Source organism: Aythya ferina, assembly GCF_964211825.1.
Source record: "Aythya ferina genome assembly, chromosome: 4".
Taxonomy (NCBI): domain Eukaryota; kingdom Metazoa; phylum Chordata; class Aves; order Anseriformes; family Anatidae; genus Aythya; species Aythya ferina.
This window is the reverse complement of record NC_140300.1, coordinates 32,389,122-32,409,369: the sequence shown is the minus strand read 5'-3', so window position 1 is coordinate 32,409,369 and position 20,248 is coordinate 32,389,122. Positions and strand designations below refer to the sequence as shown.

General features: G+C 53.4%; 3 protein-coding genes across 13 annotated transcripts; 1 reads left to right on the top strand and 2 right to left on the bottom strand.

Moving 5' to 3' along the window:
- Window positions 1-122: 122 nt before the first annotated feature.
- HNRNPDL (heterogeneous nuclear ribonucleoprotein D like) lies at window positions 123-4,457 on the bottom strand. Of its 4 annotated transcripts, XR_014692900.1 has the most exons (9): window positions 4,277-4,453; window positions 3,867-4,035; window positions 3,606-3,767; window positions 3,051-3,182; window positions 2,821-2,935; window positions 1,851-2,018; window positions 1,569-1,666; window positions 1,084-1,187; window positions 123-392 (listed from the first exon to the last, which is right to left on the bottom strand). XR_014692900.1 is itself a non-coding variant. In XM_084518731.1 (8 exons), exons 1-7 carry the CDS (start codon window positions 4,363-4,365, stop codon window positions 1,596-1,598), a joined length of 906 nt encoding a protein of 301 aa, XP_084374857.1. In that variant the 5' UTR covers window positions 4,366-4,457; the 3' UTR covers window positions 123-392; window positions 1,569-1,595. The 4 variants fall into 4 exon arrangements, 3 of the variants coding, with proteins under 3 accessions (XP_084374857.1, XP_084374859.1, XP_084374858.1); XM_084518731.1 differs by lacking the exon at window positions 1,084-1,187 and having other exon boundaries at window positions 4,277-4,457; XM_084518733.1 differs by having other exon boundaries at window positions 123-1,187.
- Window positions 4,451-10,350, top strand: ENOPH1 (enolase-phosphatase 1). Of its 4 annotated transcripts, none has more exons than XM_084518740.1 (6): window positions 4,451-4,674; window positions 6,321-6,422; window positions 6,537-6,739; window positions 7,668-7,786; window positions 8,087-8,248; window positions 8,872-10,350. In XM_084518740.1, the coding sequence occupies exons 1-6, from the start codon at window positions 4,591-4,593 to the stop codon at window positions 9,009-9,011; spliced, it is 810 nt and encodes a 269-aa protein (XP_084374866.1). In that variant the 5' UTR covers window positions 4,451-4,590; the 3' UTR covers window positions 9,012-10,350. The 4 variants fall into 4 exon arrangements, with proteins under 4 accessions (XP_084374866.1, XP_084374868.1, XP_084374869.1 ...); XM_084518741.1 differs by having other exon boundaries at window positions 4,457-4,674; window positions 7,668-7,800; window positions 8,125-8,248; XM_084518742.1 differs by lacking the exon at window positions 6,321-6,422.
- TMEM150C (transmembrane protein 150C) lies at window positions 10,338-19,813 on the bottom strand. Of its 5 annotated transcripts, none has more exons than XM_084518734.1 (8): window positions 19,684-19,813; window positions 16,974-17,058; window positions 15,927-15,980; window positions 15,775-15,807; window positions 15,605-15,672; window positions 14,714-14,841; window positions 12,787-12,964; window positions 10,338-12,544 (listed from the first exon to the last, which is right to left on the bottom strand). In XM_084518734.1, the coding sequence occupies exons 2-8, from the start codon at window positions 17,051-17,053 to the stop codon at window positions 12,336-12,338; spliced, it is 750 nt and encodes a 249-aa protein (XP_084374860.1). In that variant the 5' UTR covers window positions 17,054-17,058; window positions 19,684-19,813; the 3' UTR covers window positions 10,338-12,335. The 5 variants fall into 5 exon arrangements, with proteins under 5 accessions (XP_084374860.1, XP_084374861.1, XP_084374864.1 ...); XM_084518735.1 differs by having other exon boundaries at window positions 16,974-17,055; window positions 19,684-19,798; XM_084518738.1 differs by lacking the exon at window positions 19,684-19,813 and adding an exon at window positions 18,077-18,720 and having other exon boundaries at window positions 16,974-17,055.
- Between the last annotated feature and the right edge of the window lie 435 nt (window positions 19,814-20,248).

The window sequence follows — 20,248 nt, the reverse complement described above, 5'->3', positions numbered from 1 at the left end:
CTGTGTGCACACCCACCTTTATCCACCTGTCCAGCACTGCTCCTGCCCCTCCACAGAAGGAAAAAAAATCAGGTTATACATAACCACACGCACCTCACTCCACAGCCAACGTCAGGACCACGTTCACTTGGGGAAGCGTTTATTAGAGAATCCTCTAACATGAAATTATACAAATAAAAGTTTGTATAAACACACGTCCACGTTGTGTCATAACATGAATGGCAAAAAGAAAGTAAAAACCATAAAAGAAAACTAGCCGGCCGCTATATACAGTTGGACACAGTTGTGTCGTACACTAAAAGTCTTTTACAAAATAGTCATTTCCTCTCACGAAGACCACCCTCCGCTCGCACACAATGCTCTGCAAGATGGCTTTGCTGCAGCGTCTCCACCTAAAAAACCAAGACAAAATGCATGTCAGAACTCCGCAAGGTACTACAAGAATCGTTAAAAGGTCCATTTTCATGAACTGCTTTAAGTCTTCTATATATTCCTTTCGTCACTGTTAAAGATCATATGCATATTTCCTAAGGTAACACAAGGTTTTGTTACCCGTCAAAAATTTGTCTTCCCAAATCTAGCCACTTGGCCTATTCAGGAAGCTGTTCCAGAACTACACATCCCAATTTTATGGTCAATCAGGCTCTGAATCAGGTTTTCCAGTGGAAACACCGCCAAGAAGGGGTTTCCCAATCACACGTTTATCCGCCTCAGCAGCAGCTGCGCAAAGGCAAATCAGATCTCATTTTACTTCCAACAGTCCACGTGCATATGATCTTTAATGTCTTTCCAGATTTAAAAGTTCGTTTTGGTTTGCAGATTTCACTATTAGCTATAAAAAGAAAAAAGCAAGCATTAAATCTTAAACAATGCACACTTAAAATGAGGTTCCACAATTGAAATACAACACTAAACAGAAGACCAAATGATTAAGCTGTAAAGGCATTTATGTACTTTAACTCCTGTAAAAAACCATTTAAGTTAAGACACTTAAATCTCCAAAAAGATTAAAAAAAGAAGCCAAAGTCTGAAGTTTTCCACTTTAATCTTTACGCTGGTACATGAAGTTGGAAGAGACCATACCACAGGACAGCGTTTTCTGGTGTATGCCTTGCGCTCTGCCTGCAACGTGCGACCCCAGAGATAGACGTGGTCAGGGTGACACACGGCCTGCAATGAAGTTCCCGCTGGCGGGTACAAACAAGGTATAATGTCAGAGTTAGAAGACAACATTCTTGTTTTCCTTAAGTTGTACCCATTTCAGTACTTTACCTGTTAATACTTCTAATAAGTTTAATTATTCCTCTAGACCACCTGGTACACAACACAAAACAGAAAAACTCTTATGTTTTTCTGAAGTACTAAAGAAGATAAAGTCACATTTTTACAAAGTTAAAGATCTATAGACACGGTAGGCAAAGCTGGTTTTAAAAAAAAGTATTTTAAGTTAACAAAAAAGTTTAATTAAAGAAAAAGTCACGCTACGCAAGATTTTACTCTTCATTTGTCTATTGATCTTTAAATTAGATTAGGCATACTTAGAGTGGACCTCGCACTCATGTACACACCTGTTTCCTCAAGGACTAGGTACTGCTTTAGTATGGCTGGTAGTTGTTTTGGTGATTGCCGCCACCACGGGATGCTTTTCCATACGTGCTTTGCTGACCTGAACATGAAAACAAAGGGGGAAATGCCATGAAAATTAATATCCTCCTCATCCATCTCTCGTCCTCCTGTACAGGCCACCACCCCAGAGAGGTCTACTCTTTCTCAAGCCATGCTGCCTTTGGAGTAAGATCCATTTCAAGATCCATGCAATTGTTATCTTGAAGGAGATTTAAATTATTTACCACTGTAATCTGTGTATCCCGGCCCATATCCATAATTGGGATAGTTGTACCCGGAGTAGTCATATCCTCCATAGCCACTGTAGCTTTGATCACTGTAAGCGCTATTGTAGTTTCCATATCCTTGATCATAATAGTTATTAAATCCTTGATTCCAGTTTTGTCCCTGACCTGAAAACAAGCATACAATTTGTTAAGTTGGCTAACTTCTCACTCCTCTTGTAGGGCACTTTTACTTGCAATTTTTCAGTGCCAAAACTCTTACTTCCAAGAACCCTCTTGCCTACCAACACAGGAAAAATCATTTCCTAAAAAAAAAAAAAAAGATTGATTGCTTTCAGATGGCTACCAGAGATGTGTTTTAAGACACCATCAGCCATGAAAACGTTAGGAGAAAGAGCACGCAAGCCCTGCTCATAAACAATCCAGCAGAAAACAATCCAGCAGAAAACAAAGAAAACAAAACAAAGCCAAGGCATGTACAACAGCAGCGCATACCATAATCCTTCTTTTTACAACTATTAAATGAACCAAGTTTTAACACACGAAAGACTTTAATGCATTACTTGGGGCTGCTTGACTTTTGAAACCTGCCATGCAACAACCCACAACAACTGCTGGCTTGTCTCCTCTTTCCAAGGGATAGCAAATGACTGCCCCTTTAACCAGCATGATTTCTCACCCAGGAGAAGACCAACAGTGCATCTCTTCACACAAAAAGACAACTGCACGTTGCATTGAGCTAGACCATGGAAAGTAGGTCTAAAAAATATCCTGCATCTCACTTGCTCTTTAACTGCTTCAATGCAAGCCAAGATTTGCTAGCTTCCAAAAACTATTACAACCACCAAAATTGAATCTACCAGATTTCTTCTTAAACACAAGTTCCACATACAACCCAAAAACTGTACATAGCTGCGAACACCTTGATCTTCAATACATGTACAAGAATTCCAGTATCCAAACTACTCACCCCGTCCACGCCCCCTTCCACCACCTCGTCCACCAGAAGCATTGCTTTTTCCTCCTTTCTGTTGCTGCTGCTGTTGCCTGTACACCTCTTTGGGCTGTGCTACTTTGATCTCACACTGTTAAGACAGAAATCCTTATGCTCAGAAAGGATATCAAGACTCTTCTGTCAGCTGCTTTCAGGGAAGCCAACAGAGTGCCTGTGTCACAAGCTTGCAAAGACAGCATTCCTACCTTGCCTGAACCAATTTGATGGTATCTGCTTTCTAGTAGCTTCTTGACTGGCTCTTCATCCGTGTATGTAATAAAGCAGAAACCCCTCCTTTCGTTCGTCTTGGTGTCCATGGGAAGCTCAATGTTCTCAATCTGAAATTACAAGTACGTGTCAATTACGGGCCACCTGCAACCAACTTTTTGTGCTACCATAACTATTTATCAGTCCAACACCCATGCTTAAAAAGAGCTTTCAGAGGTTATCTCACTAGTTTTAGCAGTAATAACTAGTTGCACTCATAACGGTGGGATTATCTGACCATGGTCAGGACCACCTGCTACAGACATTCAGCTGCAGCATCAGAAGGTTGCATCAGGGGAACTACCACAGCTACAGCTGTAACAGCTACTGACAGCTGCAGCTAGCCTATCACACCAGTGGGAGCTGTTGATGGATGCAAACTTTACACAACTGCAGAGGGATGCTTTCTTATTTTAAGGAGAGACCCTGTTCACTCTTAAGACAGGGACAGCGCTCACTTGAAAGCTTTTCGTCAGCACACTGCTCCCCCGTACCTCGCCAAAAGCACCGAAGTATTCCTTGATCTGTTCTTCCGACGTATCCGGGCTCAGCCCGCCAACAAACACCTTTTTGGGCGGCTCCTTCCCCTTGAGGGCTTTTGCTCTCTTAGGGTCTATCAGCTTCCCGTCCAGCTTGTGCTCCTTCAGCTCCAGCACCTAAGGGAAGAAGATCTCAGTGGGGTGGCAGCCGCTGCGCCCCATCCCGCTGGGTACCGGGCAGATGAGCAGCCTGGGCGCTGTGCCCGCCCCACGCACCTTCTCCACGCTGGCTGCGTCCTTGAAGAGCACGAAGCCGAAGCCGCGGGAGCGCCCGGTCACCGGGTCGGTCTTGATGGTGCAGTCCACGACCTCTCCGAAGCGCGACAGGTACTCGGTCAGGTCCTTCTTGCTGGTGTCCCAGCTCAGCCCGCCGATGAACATCTTCCTGCGAGAACCGAGGGGGCGGGCTTAACGCGGGCATCCCGCGCTCCCATTGGCTACCCCGGACGTCGCTCCGCCTGATTGACACCCGAGGCCCCGCCCCCCTCCGGTACAGCCCCGCCCCTCCCCGCCAGGCCCCGCCCCCGTCCCCACAACGCCCCCCCCCCCGCGTGAGGCGGGAGGGCCGTGAGGGGAGGAGGGGGGGGGGGCGCTGCTACCGGCGGCCGCCGCCCCCCTGCCCGTACCCGTCGTCCTGCTGGTTCTTGCTGGCGTTGATCTTGGAGCCCTCGGCGAACTCCTCGGGGCCGCCGCTCATCTCGGGAGCGTCCTCCATGGCGGGGGGGCTGCAGCGAGGGGGGAGAGGCTCGGCGGAGACCCGCTCGGCGCGCAAAATGGCGGCGGAAGAGAGCCGGGCGCCGCCCGCCCCGCCCTTATATACCCGCGGCGCCAGCCAATCAGCGCCGCCCGCCGCCCGCCGCCCAACAGCGCCCCCCGGCGGCGGCCGCCCGCATCGCACCCCCCGCGCCCCGCTCCTCGCGCCCCGCTCCCCGCCGCCGCCATGGGCGTGCTGGCGGTGCCGGCCGGGGTGCGCGCCATCCTGCTGGACGTGGAGGGCACCACCACCCCCATCGCCTTCGTCAAGGTGCACCACGGGGCTGCGGGCTCCCAGGGGGATGGGAAGGGTGGAGAGGATTGGGGGGGTGCAGGGGGATGGGGGGGGTGCAGGGGGTTTTGGGGGGTTTGGGGTTTTTGGGGGGTTTTGGGGGGTTTGTGTGATTTAGGGGGTTTTAGGGGGGTTTTAGTGATTTAGGGGGTTTTGGGGGGGTTTAGTGATTTAGGGGGGTTTGGGGGGTTTTGGGGGTTTTGGGGGGTTAAGTGGTTTTGGGGGTTTTAGCGATTTGGGTGCGTTTGGGGGTTTTGGGCGGTTTTGGGGGTTTTAGCGGTTTGGGGGGTTTTGGGGATTTTAAGTGATTTTGGTGGGTTTGGGGGTTTGGGGGGTTTTGGGGGTTTGGGGGGTTTTAGGGGTTTGGCTGGGTTTTAGCAATGTTGGGGGGTTTGGGGGTTTTAGTGGTTGGGGTGGGTTTGGGGGGTTTTAGCAATGTGGGAACGGTTTGGGGGTTTTGGGGGCTTTAAGTGATTTTGGTGGGTTTTAGCGATGTGAGTGGGTTTGGGGGGTTTTAAGTGATTTTGCTGGTTTTTAGTGATTTGGGTGGGTTTGGGGGTTTTGGGGGTTTTAGTGGTTTGGGTGGGTTTTAGCAATGTGTGTGGGTTTGGGGGGTTTAAGTGGTTTTGGAGTGTTTTAGCGGTTTGGGGGGGTTTGTGGGTTTTGGGGGGTTAAGTGGTTTTGGGGGGTTTCAGCGATATGGGGAGGTTTGGGGGATTTGGGGGGTTAAGTGATTTTGGTGGGTTTTAGCGGTTTGCGGAGGTTTGGGGGGGTTGTGGATTTTGGGGGTTTTAAGAGGATTTGGTAGGTTTTAGCAATATGGGTGGGTTTCGAGGGGTGTTAAGTGATTTCGGTGGGTTTTAGTGGTTTGGGCGGGTTTTAGCAATGTGGGTGGGTTTGGGGGGTTTTGGGTGGTTTTGGTGGGTGTTAGTGATTTTGGTGGGTTTTAGCAATGTGGATGGGTTTTTGGGGCTTGGGGGTTTTAAGTGGTTTTGGTGGGTTTGGGAGGTTTTAGGGGTTTTAAGTGATTAGGGTGGGTTTGGGGGGCTTTGGGGGCTTTGGGGGTTTTAAGTGATTTGGGTGGGTTTTAAGTGATTTTGGTGGTTTTTAGTGGTTTGGGTGGGTTTGGGGGGGTTTAAGTGATTTTGGGGAGTTTTAGCGATATGGGGAGGTTTGGGGGGTTTTGGGGGGTTTAAGTGATTTCGGTGGGTTTTAGCAATGGGGGGGGGTTGGGTGCTTTTGGTGGGTTTTAGCGATGTGGGTGGGTTTGGGGGATTTGAAGTGATTTGGGTGGGTTTTAGGGATGTGGGTGGGTTTGGGGTTTTTAGTGGTTTGGGTGGGTTTTAGCAATTTGAGGGGGGTTTGGTTGATGGGGGGGTTGGTGATATGGGAGCTTTTTGGCTATTTGGAGCGGCTCAGCGGTTGTGGGCTTTAGCAGTTTGGGCAGATTTTGGTGCTCAGGGTGGTTTGGGGGTGGGTTTAAGTGTGGGTCTTATTGGTTTGGGTGGGTTTGGGAGGTTTTGAGAGATTTTGGAGGGTTTCAGCAGCGTGGGTGCATTTGGGGGGATCTTAGCTTTGTGTCTGCCCGGGCGTATTTTCGGGCTGAGGGCGCGGTGTGCCGGCAGGAGACCTTGTTCCCCTACGTGAGGGACAACGTGGGGGCCTACCTGCGCGCCCACTGGGAGGAGGAGGAGTGCCAGCGGGACGTGGGGCTGCTGAGGAAGCAGGTGGGGCCGCCACACGCCGCGCCGTGCCCCCGCCACACGTGGCACGAGGCCGCGGGTCCCCCCCCACCCCAAAAACCCGTCCCCCCCCCACCCTTCTGCTTCGCCTCCCCGCAGGCCCAGGAGGACGCCGGGCTGGAGGGGGCCGTGCCGATCCCGGTGGAGAGCGGGAACGGGGACGAGGAGCTGGAGAGGGTGATCCAGGCTGTGGTGGACAACGTGCTGTGGCAGATGGCCCTGGACAGGAAGAGCACGGCGCTCAAGCAGCTGCAGGGGCACATCTGGCGGGCGGCCTACACCACGGGGCAGGTGAAAGGAGAGTGAGTAGCCCCGAGACACAGCTCTGTGGGCGCTGGGTGCCTGTGGGCAGTGAAACGCAGCCCTGCTGGGCTTAATCTGAGCCCTGAGTTGCGATTGTGTCTTGGAGTGAGCCCACAACGAGGCGGGATGGCAGTGACCTCAGCTGCCTGGGGGTGAGGTCCCTCCTGCTGTTCCCTTCCTGCGTTGCCGCTTTCCTGGGCATTTTCTCCCTTTCCACGTCTTACTGCCTTCGGGCTCTTCTTTACGGCTCAGCCCCAACACCAGGGTGCAGAAGTAGGGTCCACTGGAGTTAAGGCCAATCTCCGTGTTTATGCCCAAAGATACTACGCATTAAAACTACACATTTCAGATTCCTCAGGAAGCAAAATAAACCCTTATGTTCATGAAGTGTTTTCTCAAGGCGAGAATGAGGAAGAGTAGCTCAACCAAAAATGTAAACGTCCACCAGAGAAAGCAGCACAAAACAGAACAGTGAGTCAAGAGGCACAGCCATCCTGAGGTTTCTTTTATAAACAGGGAGAATTATCTCAAAGTGACCCAAAATCTGTGGGTTTAGCTTTGCTGCCTGGCAGCATCCACAGAGTGAGGTTTGCAGGTGCTGTACAGCAGCCTCGCAATATTTTCATCTGGTACCAGACAGCCCTAATAAGTAGCCATACAAAAAGTGAACAAGTTGGGGTTTTTATTTTATTTCTTGAATAGACAACACAGCAAGGCAGTGACCATATGGCTGAGAAATCGGAGAGGAAGGGGCCAGCTGGTTGCCACAAGTCTGCACAGCTCTCCATCCCGCATCTCCTTGTGCATCTGTTGGGAGTCCCAACTCCTCAGGCCCTTTAAAACAAAGTCCCTTTTGGGAACAGTGCTCAAGGTGTGTCCTCAGGTGTCTCTGGCTTTGTCCTCACCTCCCGCCCTGTTCTGCTTCAGAGTCTTCGAGGACGTGGTGCCAGCCATCAGGAAGTGGAGGGAAGCCGGCATGAAGGTCTACATCTACTCCTCGGGCAGCGTCGAAGCCCAGAAGCTTCTGTTCGGATACTCTACAGAAGGTGATATCCTAGAGGTAGATAACCTTATCGTCTTCCCTGCAGCTTCTCCGCCTGCAGAGCAGTCCCCTCCCAGGACTGCTCTTGCTGTAACACTTTGTCAGCCAAGTTTCAGATGGAAAAAATCTGAAACCTGTGCCATACAAATCCCCTCTGCCTGGGGCAGTCCCTGCTGGGACAAGTCCTGCAGGAAAAAAAAAAAAACAAAAAACAGGCTGAGCAGTGAGGCTGAAGCTGCCGTCACTGCAGCAGGAAGGAGAGGAATCACTGCTCAGCAGCGAGCTGTAGCTCTGCTCTTTGCAGCGTCCAGCAACTGCCTCGGTTTTCCTCTCGTCTTCCAGCTCTTCGATGGCCACTTTGATACCAAAATAGGCCCCAAGGTAGAAAGCGAGAGCTACCGGAGGATCGCCGCGAGTATCGGATGCGCCACTAACAACATCCTCTTCCTGACCGACGTCCCTCGAGGTAGGCGGCCTGCCAGCCCCTCTGGCTCTCACGGGAGGGGGGCACCGGCTGGGCACACGCTGCCACCCTGTCACGAGCGCCCCATAAACCCTGCAGACCACCTGATGTCTGGGGCATCCACCTGGCCGCTGCCAGGCTCCTTCCTTCAGCTCAAACAGCAGCAGGATAGCACTGAGAGAAAATAGGTCAGGTAGGAAACCTGCCCTTGCCCCAGGAAGCAAGGAGAGAATCTTACAGCAGAGCCTTTGCTGAAGCTGTTGGCGTGCCCCATTTACCAACGGGGTCAGTAGTTCTCTTGGCCCTGCTTGGCTTCCCCTGGGAACAGACAATGTCTGCTGCCACGTGGCGTGCCCAGTGCTGGGTGCTGTCTGCCGCTCACGTTGCGCACAGCAGCAGGAAAATGTAGATCCCAGCTCCATCCCCTCGCCTTACGCCACAGCTGCAGTCGCCCACAGGAGGTCAGCCAGGAGCCGCTCAGTCTCCAGAGCCCTGCAGCGCCACGTGCAAACGCGGCTCTGTCAGGCTCAGCCTCAAGAATACATTTTAGGGGCTCTCCATGCCTTAAGGGCCCTCGTGTGGAGAAGGCCCTGAGCACATCTCCACGCTCCCACTCTCTGTTTCAGAAGCGAACGCGGCCGAGGAGGCGGACACGCACGTGGCTGTGGTGATCAGGCCTGGCAATGCAGGACTGACGGACGATGAGAAATCCTATTACAGCCTCATCTCGTCCTTCACTGAACTTTTCCTGCCTTCCTCCACTTAGGGAGAGCAGCACGCGCAGAAAAGAAAAGGCTGTGCTCCAGCTGAATTGTCCTCGTGTAACTTTAGGTGATAACTGTCCTTAATCAGAATTTACTATCAAACCCACGTCATGTATCGGACCCACGGCTAGGGCAGGTATGGATGGGAAGTACGGTGTGGGGTTCCTTGTGCAGGACGTTTTGGCTGCCACGCAGGAAGCCAGCCCTTGGCACAGGCAAGCTCTTTAGACCAGGAGCGACTTAAATCTTGGCTGCAGCCACCCACAGCAGGTCCTAGGTACAGAACAGCATGCCTGGCGTCGGGGTGCTGCTCAAACAGCCAGCCCGGGGACCAAAGCAGAGCAAATAGTAAAAATTACATTCCTTAAAAACTAAATCCTGGAGCCACCCCACGCTGCTGCTGTGTGGTGCTGGGCTGCAGGATCTCACCAGCTGAGCCCAGACAGCCGCTTGGCTGCGGTTCTGAAGCCTCTCCCTTGGTGCTAACTGGGGGGCTCCTCCTCAGAGGTGGCACCACGCGGCATAGCATGGCTCAGCTGTGAGCGGCCCTTGGCAAACAGCTGCTGTCGAGGGCCATATCCTGCTGTATTTAAGGAGAATCAACCCCCAGATCTTTTCACCCACCCTACCTAAAATCGTGCCAATTTATAGCAGTGGTCATGGAGCTTTTCCTCACGTAGCCAATAAAAACACATCTTTGCTTTCTGTGTTTACTGTTCCAGTGTTTAGCCTTGCTATCTATCATCAGTGAGCCCAGCACCTACAGGCAATTGTTTTAGTGCTTTATTTTTTTAAATACTTTGTTTTTTTCTTCTGCTTTCGCCACCCCTGGTCTGTTGATTTCAGCAGGGACTTGGTGAGAGCCGCGACAAGGTTAAGCCGTGCAGTGGCAGAGGCACTTGCTGCTTACTCTGCGGCTGCGCTGGAGGTTGCCCTCGTGGCTCTGGCAACAAAATGGCCTGGGCAGACTAGCAAATAAGTGCGTGCCGCCTCCCCGAGCCCTGCTGCACATCCACAGCTGTCCCTGCTGAGGCTGCAGCGTGGAGAACAAGCAAGAAAAGCGCTGGGGGAGGAAACCACCTCATCCCAGCACTGCCCTTCTGACGCTCGTGGTGGCAGCTCTGAGTCTGACTGCCTCTCTGGGCTGCGGGATCTTCCTCGTAGAGAGAGCCTGCTAATTAGCAGCCTTACAATCAGCGTGCCTGCATGGCTGAATAGTCCCTGGCTTTGTGGAGTGTTAATCTGCATCGTGATGGTGTGAACACGTTCTGTTTTGCCTTTGCCCTCATAAAGCTATGCATGGGATAGGGGACAAAAATAAAACTCACTTTCTCCATAAAAGCACTTTATTTAGTGGTTGTGTTTCGGTGTATATCGCTTGTCATCGAGTCGTACTGAAATGTGCTTTTAGAAATACGGTAAGAAATGTACAGAGTTATCACCAAAAACCTGAAGTTCAGCTTGGATTGCATATAGGAAAAGGAAAAACAAATCACAAACATCATCTCATGTTTTCCTTGTTAAAATTATTACAAAATATAAAATGATAAACTGAAAGTAGTAATTGGTTTAGGAAAAAACCCCTACAGTGGACTATTTACAGTAAAACACACTTAAAGCACTGCTCTGTGCTCCCTCTGCATCCCGTGTGGTGGGGGACGACACGCAGCCTCAGCGCCTCCCTCCCTGAGCGTGGCTTTTGGCCCAAGGAAGATCAAGGAGGGGGCTGGCTGAACTCTTCCCTTTATGCTGGTTTAGACACAAGTTTTTTTTGGCTATTTCTCTGTGCCGTATCGGGCCCTGACCTCTGCAGAGCACTCTATGGCCTCGTGCCCTTCCCGTTTCTGCCCGAAACGCCATGGGATGGTCAGAGCTCACCTTCAGATGCCTCTCGTCACCATCTTTTCCTGCAGGGGCGATGAGATGCCCTGTGTCAGCTCAGACAGGAGAGACTGAGGGAAATGGAAAACATCTCCCATCCATCCCCTGCCTGGCCAACCCAGCAGCCTTCCCAGGCTCAGGGGTTTTCGGATACAGGCTTTGGGTTCCTGCTTTCTCTTTGCCCACAGACCATCTTGGTTGTAGGAAGTTTCTTGTTGTTATATTTCCCTCAGCCTTTTAATTCAAGCTCCACCTGGAGGGCACAGCAAAGCTGCTCTTGCTTTCGGTGACTCAGCTCTGAGAAAAGGTCCAGTTAGCTCCGTGTCCCCAGGGAGGGAGAGGCTCGCGTGGTTGTGCGGGTTCCATCCAGCACCTGCCATCCTCAGGCCGAGGCCCCCGCCCCCAGGGCAGCACTGCCTCCAAGCACCTTGCAAGTCCTCTCAGGAAAACTGGCCACGTGGAGAGGTCTGGATCCCACGCAGGGCTGAAGTGTGTCTGAAGTTTGACTTCTAAGTGCATAAGGACCGAAAAAAAGCAAACAACCAGCCACCCTCTGCCCCATAAAATCCACCTGCAGTGATTCCCTTTGCACTGCAGGCAAGCTGAGTCTTGAACACAAGGTTTTTCACCCTTTGCGAACAACCCAAAAAAAAAAAAAGCTTTTAAAACATGACACGATATGTAGTGGATACACTAAACACTTAAAAGAGCAGCCTCTTCTGGGTCATCTTCAGAGCATACAGCCGTTCCCATCGTACTTCAGCACCTTGCTTCCATCGGTCCCCACCGTGGTGTCCACACACCGCACCTTGCACAGCGCCCTCGGGCCTGGGCACCGCAGTGCTCCCTGCTGCCAGGACACCTGGTGGCAGCGTGGTGTCCCCCAGCCCCGCCGTGCCCTCAGCTCCTTCCCAGGATGGAGGAAAGGCCCCACCTGCTCGCCAGCAGCGCCAGTCCCTTTGGGTTGGATTTCCAGTCCAGAAGAAACAGCCACTGTTCTTACGCTCCTAGGTCGCGCCTGTCAGCTCAGCAGCCGAGAAAACAATGCAGTAAGACATGAAAAGTGCAGCCACATCTGAAGCCCCTGTGCCCAGAGAGGTTTGTTTCCTTCATCTCCTTTGCAGGAGCCGTGCCCACCTCAGAAGGGCATTGCGAGGACTGGCCTTGAACATCTTCAGCATCAAGAGTGCGACAGAGCTGCTGGCAAAGTCCCTGGCAGCACGGATCAAACACCTCGTGCTCTCTGGCACCGCGGCTCAGAGAGAACCCTCTTTCCAGCAGGCAGCTGCTTTTGTGTGGCTCTTCATGAGGCAGCCACTCTCCGAGCCCTTTGGCAATACGATCATGATTGCACGTGGAAAACAAACTCATCAAAACAAGTGTAAATGAGGTCATGTCGAACCATGGGACCGCGCCTGCCTCCCTCCCCCCTGCCAGAGGACGGGCTACACCTGATCTGTCTGGTACTCGGAGGCTTCCGACAAGCTCTCAGAAAAGCTCAGAAAGTTTTCCTGGTACTCGGAGCAAACGATCTCGAATCTGTAGTGCCTGAACTCCACCGCAAACGTGCCGAAGTAGCACAGGAAACACATCACCAGGCCCCACTGGATCCTGGCAGCGTGCATGTGGATGCCCTGAGCCATCAGGATGAAATCTGGAAGAGGCGAGTCAAGGAAAACATCCTGGGAAAGCCTGTGGGAGCAGAGATACCAGCCAGGATGGGAGAAAGACAACAGGAAGATAATAAAATGTTGACCATCAGAGCCACCAGGCTGACAGCTGAGAAGCAGCCCATCAGAGAAGCAGTGCATCCCTGTAAAACAGAGGTGGCAAAACCAACAAGGAGAGTCAGACACCCCCATACCCAGCTTGCCACAGAGCAGGCCCAAAGGATACAGAGCACCACGCAGAGGGTGATGCTGGCCGACAGGGCAACGCGCGGGATCCCCACTTTCCGTCCCTCGTTCTTCAGGTTGATCTTGAGGGTGAGGGCAGACTGGATCCAGCACGCCAGAGTCCCAAAGCCAAAGGTCAGCGATGTACCCACGTTGTGGATCTCCTCATCGTTGGAAAGCTGGGAGGAAACAGAACAGTGACTGCCTGGACCAAACAGGAACCATCTGCTAGCTACCCTGGGTTGCTGCCGGGGTGGGACAGAGGAGATTGAACCAACCTCTCCTCCCTACCCTGTTTGTGTTGTTTTTTGTTTTTTGTTTTTTTCCCCTCCAGAAAGGGCAGGTTCAAATGATGGTAGATGCAAAAATAGGATAGAGCTGTTTGTCCCAAGGCAGCCTGCACCACACGGGGCTTGTAGCCTTCACCTCCCTCCAAAACATCCCATCTGTAATTTTCTAGCAATGTGACTTAACGCCACATTCAGCTCTGCAGTCAGGCAGGGAAAAACACAGACTAAAATCTCATTACCATATGCTTTCATGGGTTGGCACAAGATCTAAGAAAGAACACAGCTAACAAGGAGTGGATTATTAGTCCAAAAATTTATAATCATGACTGACTCAAAATATCCACTCTTCAAGAACGAGCATTTGCTCTGAGGGGGAGAAAAAAGGAACAAGATGTTGGAACTGTTTCCTTGTGCCTAGTCCCCACAATAAAGATGTCCTTCTCACACCTAGATGTGGTTCTTACGAAGGCCTCGCAGCTCCTGCCTGGGGATCTCTCACAAAAAAAGCAAACCCATAAGTTTTTGGCTTGGGATGTGGAGTTAGAAAGAGGTCCAGAATCACCAAGTGAGCTCACACCTCATTCAAAAACAAAGACAAAAAAGAGAAAACTGTGTGGATGACACAACGTTCCAGCAATTGCTCCGCAACCCAAACAGCTGTTCACCCCTCACAGGACGGGCATTTTTCCCTCTATCAGCAGGAAAGCCAGCTCCCTTCTTACAGAGACAGTTGAAAATCTGCAGCCCTGACCATTCCCAGTTCCCGGCAGCTGGGGCCCTGTACCTGCCTCCTGGGAAGAGGCAGGGCATCAGGACAGCGGCAGGACAGGGACACCCACGCATCCCACTGGCTGTACCGCCTTGATTTTCACTGCAGCCCTGACAGACACAGCCTGGTGATGCTGGTGGATGCCCCACCGAGCAGGCTGTGGAGCTGACAGCTCGATTGTTTGTAATGATTGTGTTGCGGAACGGATGAGGAATTACAGGGACCTCAGCCGGGCCCCCATCACACCAGGGGGACAGGCAGCATTTCTCTGCCACATCCCTCTTGTGGCCAGTCTGAGGAGAAGCAGGAGATGGATTTCACCAACATAGCTTGGGGTGAAGGACATTAAGCTGCCTGCCAGCTCTGCACAGGCAGCTGTGCATCTGCTAGCACAGATGCAGCTGCAAACTTCCAGCTCAGTCTGATTACCCGCGGCCATCTGCACCAAACCCCAGGGCTCAGGAGGTTCAGGAGGCTCCTTGCACCGGCTCTCAGCAGGTCAAGCGTGTGTGAAATACATGAAAAATCGTGTCCCTTCATCTCCACGCATCACCGGAGCCCCTTTAGGGGCAGGCAGAGGGGGCAGAGCAGGTACCAGGAGCGCTGGGGTGCAGCCAGGCATGTGTAATTTAAGGAGCCGGGCAAATTCTTCACTGGAACAGGCTGCCCAGGGAAGTGGTGGAGTCACCATCCTTGGAAGTCTTCAAAAGACGTTTAGATGTAGAGCTTAGGGATATGGTTTAGTGGAGGGCTGTTAGCGTTAGGTTGGAGGTTGGACTCGATGACCTTGAGGTCTCTTCCAACCTAGAAAATTCTGTGATTCTGTGAAATCCTCTCAGCCTGCAGGAGCTCACGGCACAGACCCATACCTGAAAGTTGCCCAGTAAGGTCATCCCAAACGAGGCCAAGCACAGCGCCACCAGGCCGCTGACGTTCAGCCACGGGTTCAGCACCTTCGGCTTCAGCTGGATGAAGCGCAGGACAGCGACGACAAGCGCTGAGGAAGGAAGAGAGGAGGTGAGGTGGCTCGCTCGGTGTGACCTCCCTGCACTGAGCAGGAGGTGCCACCAACATCTGTCCCATACAGGGAAAACCAAAGAAGTGTCCCATATAGGGAAAAGATAAGTGCAAGTGCTACTAAAGAACAGCAATTCCAAGTTAAAATAATGACTTATTGGCCCGTTTAAGTTTGGGATCATTTCTTCAAAATAAGTCAAAGTGTAGGTAATAAACAGTTTTAAGGGCCTAAAGCAGTTATCTTTTGCTAGCGTTTGTACATTTCAGGTACTCCTTCTGTTCGTGATGCTTCACTCTGACATCTGCTGCTGGAAAAAGCCAGTCAGCTTGGATTGTTTCAGTGATGGATTTTGGGAAGAGGTGGGGGGGGAAGAGTCTGGCACAGGCAATATTTTGCACAGTCAGTTTCTGCACTTCCCAGCATCCCCATGCCATTATCTCACATGTGCAGCAAATACCAGAAATCCAACACACAGTGAAAAACAGTCACAATTGATTCAAGGCTGAGATAATTAAAAATATGAGGATAAATCAGAAACCAATACATCTCAAAGCATCCAGCCTCATGCTGTCTTTCTACAGCAGAAGACAAAACAATCCTGGCTTAATCAGTAGCAATCACAGCTTAAAAGATTTCACATCAGCCTACCCAAGAACAATACATCTCGGATACTACTTATGTCCCAGTGACTTCTCACAACCCATTTTGAGAGAGAAAGAAGCATTCTCCTTGTGGTTCCTACCTAGAAATGCTGCCATGTTCATGACTTGGCTAAACACGCAGCTCGCAGGAGGAGCGTCACCTGCAATACTTTGAAAACACAAAGCACGTTGTTGTAACTCCGGGGTGGCAGAGACGCACAAATAACAACTGTTAATCAGAGCAGGAATTGGGAGGAAATCACGCACTCACCTTATGTAAGGTGGTCTTTTGGAACCAGGCTGCCTACGAGACAGAAGTGCACAGGAACCAAGATTCAAGATTTTCTTTCCCATTTAGCTTTTATCGTTTAATTATCATGTAGAAACAACTAATTGAGAGTAAAACCCACAACCACCTCTTACCTCTCCGGTACATTTAGTGCAATAATTTTGTTATCTTCCACTGCTATGAAGTACCTGTCAAAAACAAAGAAGATGAAAACCTCATTCTGGTTTCTTTTCCCAATACCACCCCAATCACCCAGAGAGTGCCTCAGAGCACACTGGCACCAGGTCAGGCAAAATCAGGAGCTGCCAGAGGCAAACCCTTCCCTCTGCCTAAGCAGGCAGTTTTGTTCTCTCTTTTCCCAGCCCCGCTGTGTGCCTGTCTTTGTGCTACACCTGTTTTGCATGGCCAGGTGGAGAATCAGGGTCACTGAACTGAGCTGGATTAAAGATAACCACCCAGGGAAACGTTTTCATTTTTAATCTGAAGCCTTGGATTCATCACGTTCACTCTGCTCCCACACAAAAGCTGTTTTACCAGCAGTAGGGCTCAGACGAGCAGCTTAAGCTGCCCCTGCTGCTGAAAAACAACGTCCACCAACGCGTGGCCAAAGCCATCACCTACGATACAGCCCCCTCAGGCTGAGCACCACTGCTGATCCCACACTGCCCTCGGATTGATGCTGCACTTGTCTGCCTGCATACCCGGGGAGCGCCCAGCTCAGGGGGACGCATGCCTCGTGCCTTTTGTTAAGAAGGGCTGGCGAGAAAGCAAGGCATCAGCACGAAGCTGCTGATGGGCCATCTGTATGGGGCCACATTTGGACTCTGCGCCCCAAAGTGGGGCCCGAGCGCCCCTCCCAGAGCCCTGCTGAGTCATTTACTGGAAAGGGAAGGGGAACAGCTCTGTTTGTGCCTCTTGGTTTTCAGGCGGCTCCCAGCAGCACATGCCAAGAGGAAGGCAAGGTCAGGAGCTTGGCTCGGGGAGCACAAAACCTCAAAGAAACACATGTGCTCCTCCACACACTGGCCCCTGCCCCTACTGCGCGTCTTTCCTGCCCCCCAGCAACTCGAGGACAAAGAAACCTCAAAAGACTTCCTACTGGGACGCAGCCCACACCGCAGCAGCTCTTCAGGCTGCCCTGGGCTATCTCACTATCTCAAATAACCAGGGAGGTAACTTACACTATCCATAATCCGGCCGATGTAAACAGGGTGAACACAAGAGGCAAAAACATCCACACGCTGCATTTCTTCCCGTCCATACCTGCTAGAAACAAAGCACAAAGTAAAAACAAAGGGAAGAGGGCAGAGGCACCCTGCTCCTCCACCCCCCCGTGCTGAAAGCAGCAAGAGCACCCAGCTGAAGGCACCACAGGTGCCGAAGCACCCCGAGATCAACCTCCTTAGGTTGAGCCTGGAGCATGGTGGGGAGACTTTTGGACGCGCCTATGGTGGTTTTCCAGGTGTTTTCCTTTGGCAGCTCGCACAAGGTCACTCCGGCAGCCAAGCACAAACACCGGCACCACAGCGATGCCGGGAGGAGGCACAAGAAACGGGACCAGGTCCTGGTGTGTCAGTGCTGTGCAGGGCAGATGCCGTGCACACCGCCTGGGAGGAAGCACTCATCCCGCAGGCAAGGTCCCGCTGGATGAGGATCTGAGACCACGGGGCTGTCCCTGCAGCACACGCGATCCAGGAACGCCGTGGTGCCCTCCGACACCCAGCCCGATACCTCCTCGTGCTCTGCCGTCCTCTGCCAGCGCTCCTCCATGCACCAGGGACACAAACCGAAAGTGAAGGACACGAGGCTCCCTGCTCCGGCGCCTGCTTTCCCTCCCCTAGAGCAGCAGCAGCAGCAGCATGTCAGTGGTGCCGCCTTCCCTGCACCCTGCACATCGCCTGCTGGGGGCACAGGGCTGCACCGGGGGGCTCGCTGCACCCCGAGCCTCAAGCATGGATAAACCACACACCACGTAGATGGCAGGAAAGCTATCCGACGAGTTCCCCCCTGGCCCGGGAGCAGGAAGAACTGCACACAGAGAGCACAAAGCCACGCAAGCACTACGTACGTCAGTATAAAAGGCAGGCAGCCCCGGCGTGCGCACAGATCCCGGTCACGGTGCAGCAGCCCAGAAGGAATCGGCTGTGCGGGTGGGCTGGGTTCCCCCACCCACCCCATCTCTGCTCCTCGCCCCCCCTGAAGGACGCACAAAGCTCTGGGCAGGGCGGCTTCCCCCCGGCCCCTGCTGCAGCAGCCGCGGCTGCTCTGCGAGCGGTGCCCTTGCCTTGTTCTCCTGCAGCCCATAAATCCGCAGCGGCATCCTGGGGCAGGTGGCAGCGTCCCTGCCACAGCCTGGCAGCACGGTTCCGAAATGCTGGTGCCCCGTAGGTGCAGCTGAGCTCCTCGATCCCGTCCTGGCCGCAGGGGAGCAGGCAGGCAGATGTTAGCTCCCATCACAGCCCTCATTTATTCTGAGGTAATTGCTGCTATCCGCTTTCTACTGCGGCGGTTGGACTACAGCGAGGTAACACAGCTCTTTCAGCTCGGAGACAGCAGGTCTTGTTACTCTTCCCCCTCAGGAAGGTACAAAGGATTCGTGTTCGCAATAAAAGCAAACACCAGAAAGAGCACTTGTCTTCATTAACGGGTTACCACAGCTCCTCACGTGCCAGCGTGCCTCCCTGCCACAGCATCACAGCCTTCCTGAGCTACTCCAGCATTGTCTGCCGCGGGGAGAGGGAGGTGGCACGGGGCTGGGAGGCTGGGTGGCAGGGAGACTGCGCTCCACGACCGAGGGAGGACGTCGCTGCCATTCAAGCCCTCCAGACAGGCTCCGTGTCGAGGCAGGGGCACGCATACCCTCTGCTGCACCCACCCAGGGTGGGCTCGCAGGCAGTGGGTGGAGCAGACACCTTCTGATGCCCTCCATCCTCATGTCCCACACATGCCCAGAGAAGTTCAGCCGTTCCCACATGCACAGAGGATGGTTTAAAACCACCTGGACACGGCTCCTCGGCTCCCCGCCGTGTTATCGGGGTGCAGAAATGCCTACACACCCTACACACCACCTCACCTCCTTCCCGAGGCTGGCCCGCACCAACCCCACCTAGGGATGCCAAATCCGTGCACCCCAAACCCAAGCATCACTCCAGCCATCTCTGCAGGCCTGTATTTTCCCAAATAAACACATTTGGGAGGTGTCTGCGAACCGCACACACCCGCTGCTCTTCTGCTTTTTGAAGCCTGCAGAGAAGGAAAGCCTCCGGCAACCAACAGACCCCGTGGTGCCACGGACTCCCTCCCAGGGCTGCCACAGCCTCGTGCTGGCACCACAGCCGTGCTCTGGGCATCCCCTGACACACCTCGCCCGTCCTCAGGCTGCTTGTGCCCACAACCACGGATGGAGGACGAGGCAGGCGCGGCCACCTCGGCAGCGGCGCGGTTTGGCTCTATGGAGCCGGTGTGTTTCGAGGGCCCGTCCACAAGTGGCACAGGGATATGATGATGATGATAATGGTGATGATGGTGATGATGATGGTGGTGGTGATGATGATGGTGGTGGTGATGATGATGATGACAAGCCGCAGCAGATGCCTGCATGCCCCGGCACCAGGCCACGGCGCATTTCGGAGAGCGGCGGCGCAGCCAAAAGCAGGGGGATGAAGGCGGTGGCTGCCCGCACCCCGCACCCCTGCCAGGCAGAGCGGCGGCTCTCTGTCGCGACACTGTCGCGATGGGAAGCAGCCCTGCCACTTTCTCGCCCATTTCACGAGCTGCCGACCCCATGCAGCGGGGGCCTGGGGGCCGGCCGAGCGCCGGTGCCCGCGGCGGGCAGAGGGGCGGACACCCGGCACCCCCCGACCCCTCAGCGCTGTCCCCTCGGGCTCCTACCTGGGGAGAGGGCGGCGGCGGCTCCGTCCCCGGCCCAGGCTGGGAGGGAGGCAGGGAAAGAGGCAGGGAAGAAGGCAGGGAGGGAGGCAGGGAGGGAAGGAGGGGGCCGGGCTGGTGCCGTCCCCGCCCCGGCCAGGCGGGGCCCCGCCATGAGGCGCGGCCGCAGCCCCGCAGCCCTCAGGCGGCAGCCACAGCACCCAAATGGGGAGCGGGGCTGAAGGCACCAGCAGCGGGCCCACAACCAGCTCCTACGCACACAAATGTTGAAAATTACAGCTGTGCTTTGTCGTTAATTAATATTTCCTCCTCCCGGTGCCTTGCGGTGTATGGGCGTTCCCTGTCCACGCTCAGCCACATCAGTGTTCCCACTGGGGACCAAACCCACTGGGGACCAAACCGCACGTCCACCTTCTTCCCACGGCAGAGGGGAGATGCTTTCCGTGTGAAACAGGATTTACACAGGGGGAATGCGTCCTGGCAGCTCGGCAAGAAGTGAGGGGAACCCCTCTTGCCGCAGTCCTCTCAGGGGCGATTCAGCCCTGGCGAACTCGCCATGGTTTTGGTG

Bases quoted from the DNA above. Each gene is read 5' to 3' on its own strand.
- HNRNPDL (XM_084518731.1), bottom strand. From the start codon at position 4,365: ATGGAGGACGCTCCCGAGATGAGCGGCGGCCCCGAGGAGTTCGCCGAG. The intron at 4,036-4,276 runs GTACGGGCAGGG...CGGTTCTCGCAG, and splicing joins AAGAACCAGCAGGACGACGG to GAAGATGTTCATCGGCGGGC. The intron at 3,768-3,866 runs GTGCGTGGGGCG...TTCTTCCCTTAG, and splicing joins ACGCAGCCAGCGTGGAGAAG to GTGCTGGAGCTGAAGGAGCA.
- ENOPH1 (XM_084518740.1), top strand. From the start codon at position 4,591: ATGGGCGTGCTGGCGGTGCCGGCCGGGGTGCGCGCCATCCTGCTGGAC. The intron at 6,423-6,536 runs GTGGGGCCGCCA...GCCTCCCCGCAG, and splicing joins TGGGGCTGCTGAGGAAGCAG to GCCCAGGAGGACGCCGGGCT. The intron at 7,787-8,086 runs GTGATATCCTAG...TGCTCTTTGCAG, and splicing joins GTTCGGATACTCTACAGAAG to CGTCCAGCAACTGCCTCGGT.
- TMEM150C (XM_084518734.1), bottom strand. From the start codon at position 17,053: ATGGACGGGAAGAAATGCAGCGTGTGGATGTTTTTGCCTCTTGTGTTC. The intron at 15,808-15,926 runs GTAAGAGGTGGT...TCTGTCTCGTAG, and splicing joins GCACTAAATGTACCGGAGAG to GCAGCCTGGTTCCAAAAGAC. The intron at 15,673-15,774 runs GTGAGTGCGTGA...GTGTTTTCAAAG, and splicing joins AAAAGACCACCTTACATAAG to TATTGCAGGTGACGCTCCTC.